General features: G+C 42.0%; 1 protein-coding gene across 2 annotated transcripts in view; it reads right to left on the reverse strand.

The window, feature by feature from the left end:
- Positions 1-7,104, reverse strand: part of LOC112161900 (cadherin 11, type 2, OB-cadherin (osteoblast)) — a 264,903-nt gene that overhangs the window by 27,865 nt on the left and 229,934 nt on the right. For both annotated transcript variants that reach the window (XM_024297437.2, XM_036215492.1), the window contains 2 exons: positions 6,195-6,314; positions 1,939-2,106 (listed from right to left, as the gene is read on the reverse strand). In XM_024297437.2, the coding sequence (XP_024153205.1) occupies positions 1,939-2,106; positions 6,195-6,314 (288 nt within the window). The remainder of the gene's footprint in view (positions 1-1,938; positions 2,107-6,194; positions 6,315-7,104) is intronic.

Genomic DNA, 7,104 nt, shown 5'->3' on the forward strand with positions numbered 1-7,104 from the left:
AGGGTAAAATCATTGTCTCATGTCCAAGGGTCCTGTTTTTACAGTGTGTCTTCTTGCCTGAAGGAAGGGTCTGAAGAATTCCAGAATAAGTGGGGTTGGCTGGGATCCTGGCCAACTCCCGCATGCTAGCGTTAGCAGGGCGCATTAGCACTGGTTTGAGTCACGCCAGCTGAAAGAATCAGTTGCTGGTTGAAACAGTCCACTTTGTTTGGCAGAAGTAACAGCTCACTTAAACTCTATTATGGAGCAAACAAGTGAAGCCTGGTTCTCTTGAGAGCCAGAGCGTTCTCTTGAGGGTGAACCAAAGTGCAGCCGGAGACTAAATGATAAAAGCATTGTGTGTTTCCAGTTGCAGAAAAAAGCACAGAGGGAAACAAAAGAAAGAAAAAGAGTGTTGAAGAAGTATAAGAAACATTATTTTAGGATAATCAGATGGGCCAGATATTTCCTGCTTTTTCTTCTTGTCATCAGCCAGTACAAGTAAGCAGCATTTGCAGCTGTGGAATTCTTCCAGGCAGTCTTTAGCTTGCTTCAGAAAATGAGGTGTAAAAGCAAACCACAGCAGTAGAAGGTGTGGAAATGAATTTTTTCAGTCCGTTCACACCAGTGCTTTCTTTCAGTTTTACCCTGAAACCTAAAATCTAAACAAAGGCAAAGTCATTACAATCCTAACTTTAGCATTAGCGTGCTAGAATGAACCGCATTATTTGTCTCACTGATTTATTTTCCTCTACCCAAGTACAATAACACAGAAGATGTAAACTGTGAATTGTTTAGTCTATTTGCTGTGAGGGGATTGAATGAGCGACTAATCTGAATATTGTGACAGACGCAGAAAACAAGACTAAAAATACACACCAGCAACGCAACACAAAACATAGTTACAATTCCAGAGAGATGTAACCTGATTCAATCCTAAACACACACTCTCTCAAACTTTTGACTTAAGCTTCAGTCCAAACAAAATGTCTGATTTTCTTTTGCAGTGAACGTCTGTTTTCATTTTGACCCACAGCCGAAAAAAAGGTGAGTCTGATAAGGAATGTTTATAAAAAACGAAAATTTGAAATACTAAATACAAAAATACGAAATACGCAGAATCACAGTTTTAATCTTAATTTTCCATGAGACAAATGCTACTAGAACATGTTAAAAACACCAAAAAACACGATTTTCTTTGGAATAGATATTTCAACTTTTTGCCATCGATTGTTTAACTTCTGCTTTTTATCTATTCAAATAGATAAAACATTTCCTTGAAGTTTGCACTGTCCATCATTGTGCAGGAAAACACCATGAAAAATGCAGATGTTAGGCTGGAAAGTTCAGATATTTTGCATTCTGAAGACGGTCTCCAGGGGGAGGAAAAGCATGCATTTGTGGTGTTCCTCAGAATCACATTTTAGCTTTGCGTTGCAAGTCTGTAACGCTGTCAGCTTTTTAGAACATGGGAGAAGTGGAGTGATGGTTTTGACAGATTTTCCTCTGCAGTCTTTCTCACTGCTGCAGCTCTCAAGTCTCTCCCTTTTTCTTGCCTATTCAGCTTCTCCACAGGCTAAATCCCGATCCCCCCATCTTCTCTCCATTCCTGGAACTGCTCTGCAGAGACTCTGCCAGGAGTCACTCAGCACAGAGTTACAGAAGGGGAGAGGGAAAAAAATGACAAAAAAAGCAGGAGTGATCCCAATGGGAACGACTGGTATTTATAGAAAAATAGGAGTGAAAAGCAGCTGCTGGACATGAGGCTGAGTTGGGGAAAGGTGGAAAAAACAATGCCGCAATGGCATTGACACAGATTCAGGAGACATATGTGACAGAATATGCTTTAGGGTGACCACCACTTTCACCATTTTATACAAGATCTGATCATTTCACTCGTCTGATGGGAATGGCAAATGACAGAAAACTGTCAGGCATCGTGGATCGACGTTTACTCACTCTGTGGGAACTTGGGAGGGTTGTCATTGACGTCTGTGAGGGTGATTCTGACCTCCGTGGTCCCTGATAGACCTCCCATGTGACCCCCCATGTCTTTGGCCTGGATGACGACATCGTACTCCTGCCTGGCCTCGCGGTCCATGTTTGGCAAAGCGGTGCGAATTATACCTGATGGAAAAGATTAAGATCAGCAAGTTATGTTGCAGTTTGGGAACTTTCTGTGAAAGAATCAATTGCTTCCCCTTTTTGTGATTAAGCTGAATGACTGCTTTTTGTTTAGTATTTTAATTATTTAGTCAAAAGAAATTGTATTCGGTCAATCTTAAATTCTTCCATGTAGGACCTCCAGTTGAGATTATAATAAAGGCTTAATTTCAGCAATTACAGAGTGTATTTCTACCCACAAAGCCCGTGGACAGGTGTTGACAGGTGTGGTTGCAACCTAAAGGTGCATTCACACCGGACACAGCAGGTGTCTGCCACCTCTCTGCTGCTATCTGTCAAAGTTATTGCTAATAGCCTTGATGGCCAGCCACAGAGGAACCGCCAAAGTTGTTCTGCAATTTATTCGGTGCAACATCATGGGACACATGGATGACGTTGAGTGAGTGCTTGCATTTATATATTTTAGAGAGCTCTACAGAGGCCCCTGCAACCACATAGCTGTGTTTGTTTTCACCAGATCTTTCATAGTCTCTCGATCCGTACTTTGATACAGTGCAGCGGGAGCTATGCCTTGTCTTAATTGCAATAAGAAAAACATACACCCATGAAGCTGGAGCGTGGAGCCAACCCCCCAGCAGTCCAGCATATCAAGTCTGTTGCCTAAGGACCGGCTCCCTGGTCCATGGTGGTCACAGCGCGGGCAGCCAACCCCCGGCGGACCACGCTGCCCAGGAACCGACAGCCTTAGCCGTGGCGCATGCTAGCTTTGCCGGACTCTAAGCAGTGACGCTCGGTTGCTCTGCTGGACCCAGGGTGGCAGTACTTTCTCACTGTCTACTGGGCAGCTAGCTAGCCTTGTAGGAGTGATCGCTCCAGCTCCAGTGGCTTTGTGACATCCTGGAGACCTGTCCAGAGTACGTCCTCCCTTCGCCAAACAGTAACTGGGACAGTCTCTGTAAATCCCGCAGCCCCCGCGGGTTGAGGAAATGGATGGAAGTACATTCATTCATTCATCTCCTTGTCCGCTTCTTCCCTTTTGGGGTCGCGGGGTGCCGGAGCCTATCCCGGCTACTGATGGGCGAAGGCGGGGTTTACCCTGGACAGGTCGCCGGTCTGTTGCAGGGCCTATGGATGGAAGTTCAGGACGAAAATCCTTGCATCAAGGATTCTGCGACTGTTTCTACCCTTTGATCTAGTCACTGAAAATGTGTTGTGCCTAAAGCTGAGTCCCTGATTGGTTGAGATGCTCACCACGATAAATGCCCAAATTGCGCCGCGTCAGATTGTGTCTTTACATTGACTTAACATTGAAACTTGACGCCTCTGCCACGCCTGCCGCATCCGGTGTGAATGCACCATAACAGGAGAGCAGATGTCAAGTACAACCACCATAAGGGGTGAAAAAAAAAATTGAATGTACCTTTATTGCATGTGTGGTAAATGGATAATGAAAAGATGTCTACACAAGCAACACTCTGATTGTCTAATTTCTCATTTCTAACAGTCAGAAACACACACTTATGATGTGAACAGCACTGATGGCCCTCTTGAACAGTATGCATTGTTCGGGGGGATAAAATAAATGAAAATCTGTGTCTATTTCACCCTTACTTACCCTCACATGTTGTAAAATTCTTCACTGCGACTTGTCGACTGCATGCACAAACAATGTACTCTGACTTACTGAGTGGCCTATAATCTTCTAAATCTGTGGGCCACGTGCGTGACCCATACAGGTTTGCTCATTTTTCACCTGCAGACAGCTCGTATTCACCCATAAGGGCAGTTGGGACTAAAGCATAACATAAATGAGATTACAGTAACATACAGCTTGAGTGTACATAAAGCCACGACACGGTAACCCCAAAATCAATTTCAATGGCTGACATCCTTATGGATTCCACATGACTGGTCTTTAGAGAAGTTCATGACTATTTCAGTTTCTCCTTCATCCGTCCCTTTGGCTGCAAAAGTTGTAAACATCCCCTCTTTACCATCATTCATGAAAAAGCTCTTTTTAGTGCAGTATCAGGCCCCTTAAGGTCCTTGTGGTCATTTTGAAGACTTATACAAATCATCATTTGATTTCTATCCAGATACTCTAGTCTATGATATACCTAAATTTAGTTTTATATATACAGTATTTAGAGCCCCATTCTACATTTTACATACATTTTCAAATGTTTTCAGCTAGAGGAACAATGTGGTATGTTAGCTCTTGTTCTTCTTTGACGGTTCTCTACTTAGCATATTGGGACTTGATGAATAATATAATTACTGGATACCTCACGACAGGATTAAAAAAATACAGTTTAAAAACAATATTTGAAGGAAACATACTTTTTTCGTCTGTCAACTTACTTGGTACCCCAGTTTGGTGTTTCTGGATTCTAACTTTGATCTGTTTCTGAAAGCCCACTAATCTCTTCAGTCTATTAAAATCACTCCCCACTCTCTATCGGTCTTTCTGTCTCCACGTCTAACTGCAGTGTCGTTGAGGTTCTCTGCTGTCATATTATGCAAAGTGTGTGCGTCCATGAGTATGACAGCATGAAAAGCTGATAATCTCCAAACCAATTAGAAATGTGAGCTATGGATTTGAGCCAGTCCAATACCCAGCACTGGTTTGATTAGCCAGATTTACTCTGCTCAAAGCTCTCTCTGCCTCTCTGACTCTCTGTGCCCCGGCCCCTCTCTTTCCACGAACGTCCTCTCTTTAAACCAATTTTTCTCCTGTTCTCCCCCCTGACCTCTTGCTGGCGGTGCTTTCTCGCTCCCTCAGACCTAACACGGCTCAGTGTCTGCCCTAACCCCGCCGCTTACATCCAATTTTTTCTTTTAATGCAAACTCAAATATTAGGCCTGTGCTCTGCAGGGACCTTGCTAAGTGTCCTCTGGGAGCCCTTTTTTCATACAGCTATGCTATCATCTCACCAATTTCAGTGGAAAGGATGAACTCTAACACCATCTTTGAAGCAGTGACTTTGCAGCTCTTATATTCAAACGGAGGAATTCAGAAATTTTGTGTTCAGAAAAATGGGGTTTCAGCTGTCAACTGTATACAGAAGGGGTGTCAAACTCAATCGCACAAGGGGCCAAAATCCAAAACACACCTTAGGTCGAACAGGATAAACATTTATTGAACACTCCAAAACTACATTTTTTAAACTTTAAAACCACAACTTTTTAACATAATTATGAACTAGATATATAGCATTACCTGTGATAATGCTAGTGTGAATGATGTAAGCTGAATTTGGCCCCTGAAGAAGCTAGTGCTGATAGCTGAAGATGCTGAAATTTATAGCTAAAAAAATTGGAGCTGAGAGGTAAAAATGCTAAAGTTAATAGCTGAAACCGCTGAAGCTAATAGCCAGCTAAAATATTAGCAAAATTCCAAATTAGCCTAAAAAAAAAATGAAAAAATGTAGGTTAGCCAAAAAAGTTAGCATGTAGCCTAAGAAATAGCTAAACTTCAAAATATCCTAAAAAACTGAAAAGCCTAAATAAGCCAAAACAGCTAGCATATAAGTATTAGTCTAACTCCAAAACAGCCTAAAAATCTTAGTAAATGCTAAAATAATCCAAAAAAGCTATCAGAATGACGATTTTAAGAACTTTCAAAACATAACTTTTTAACATAAATATGAATAAAAGGCAGGAATATGATTCCAGAATAAATCAGCTTAAACCTTAAATAACTTGCAATATTTTATTCTCCATAAAAATCTATTTTGTCAAAATTATACAAGTTAGAAATAAGCGAAAGATAACATCGGGTCAATAATAACAATAAAATAAAATGATCTGGAGGCCCGGATATCATTACCCAGCAGGCCAGATCCGGCCCCGGGCCTTGACTTTGACACATGTGGTATACAGCAAAATTCCGTTGAAGTGGCATGTTGCTCTGTAGAGTATCCTGTCTGGCTGTCCAAATCCTCACATTTGTATATTTGATATTTTAATTGGTTGTAGGTGTGATAATGAGCAAACAGATTTGAAGTTATTTTTCTTGCAATGCCTTTTGCATTTGGACTCTATTTCATTTAGATACTTCGTAAGAAAAAAGATTTTTTTCCCGCACTCACCTGTCTGTGGCTCCACCGAAAAGTACGGCTGTCCTTGCAGGATACTGTACACCAGCCGAGCGCTGTTGCCGTAGGTGGGGTCGTCAGCATCTGTAGCTGTCACCTGGATTACTGACGTACCTACAGGACAGACGATGCAGGAGGGGGCCGCATCAGCGCTTCGGTTCAAGAACAGCTTGACAATCAAGTCTGCTACACAGTGTTTGCTGACTCATGCTTCTGCAACAGCTGGATGCTCACCAAAAAAAAAAAAAAAAACCCTCTTACACTGGTCTCTTCTTGAGCCCTTTATCTTACAATACAATGCTTAAATATTTACACCATGAGGTGGTGTGATTCACACAATTCAATTAGTCAAAGTACTCTACCCTTTTTGCATGTAAGCTAAGTGAGCTTTCATCACAGTGTAATTATCCTTACACACCAGATATTGGTAGAATGTAGGATTTTATCTGAGATCAAGTCTGTTTGTGGCATCTATAGAAACTTAGTGCATGTATGGGTTTGGTGGATTGTGTCCTACTCTGATCTATGACCAACTCAGAGGGCTTCTGGTAGAAGGTCCACCCTAAAACTGAAAGGTTGTGAGTTAAAATCATAGCGAAGACTTTAAAATAGTACCCAAAGTCTCCCTGCTACCAAATGGGTACCAAGCACAGCTGTGACTGCAGCTCACCGCTCCCCCAGGGGAGGGTTTACTGCAGAGAACAGATTTCACACACCGAGGTGTTTGACAACTGATGGGGGTTTAGGCTTCACTTATCTACTCTGTGTTATTGCACAAAACTGGATATTGACCTCGTGTGCAGAAGACCAAGGGTTACCCAAAAACGTACCACACAAATGAAACCACAGAGATTTTTCATCTGTCAATGACTTGTCCTACAGTTTCTTTTTTTAACTCTGGCTT

This window comes from Oryzias melastigma, linkage group LG15, assembly GCF_002922805.2.
Source record: "Oryzias melastigma strain HK-1 linkage group LG15, ASM292280v2, whole genome shotgun sequence".
In the NCBI taxonomy this organism is placed as follows: Eukaryota; Metazoa; Chordata; class Actinopteri; order Beloniformes; family Adrianichthyidae; genus Oryzias; species Oryzias melastigma.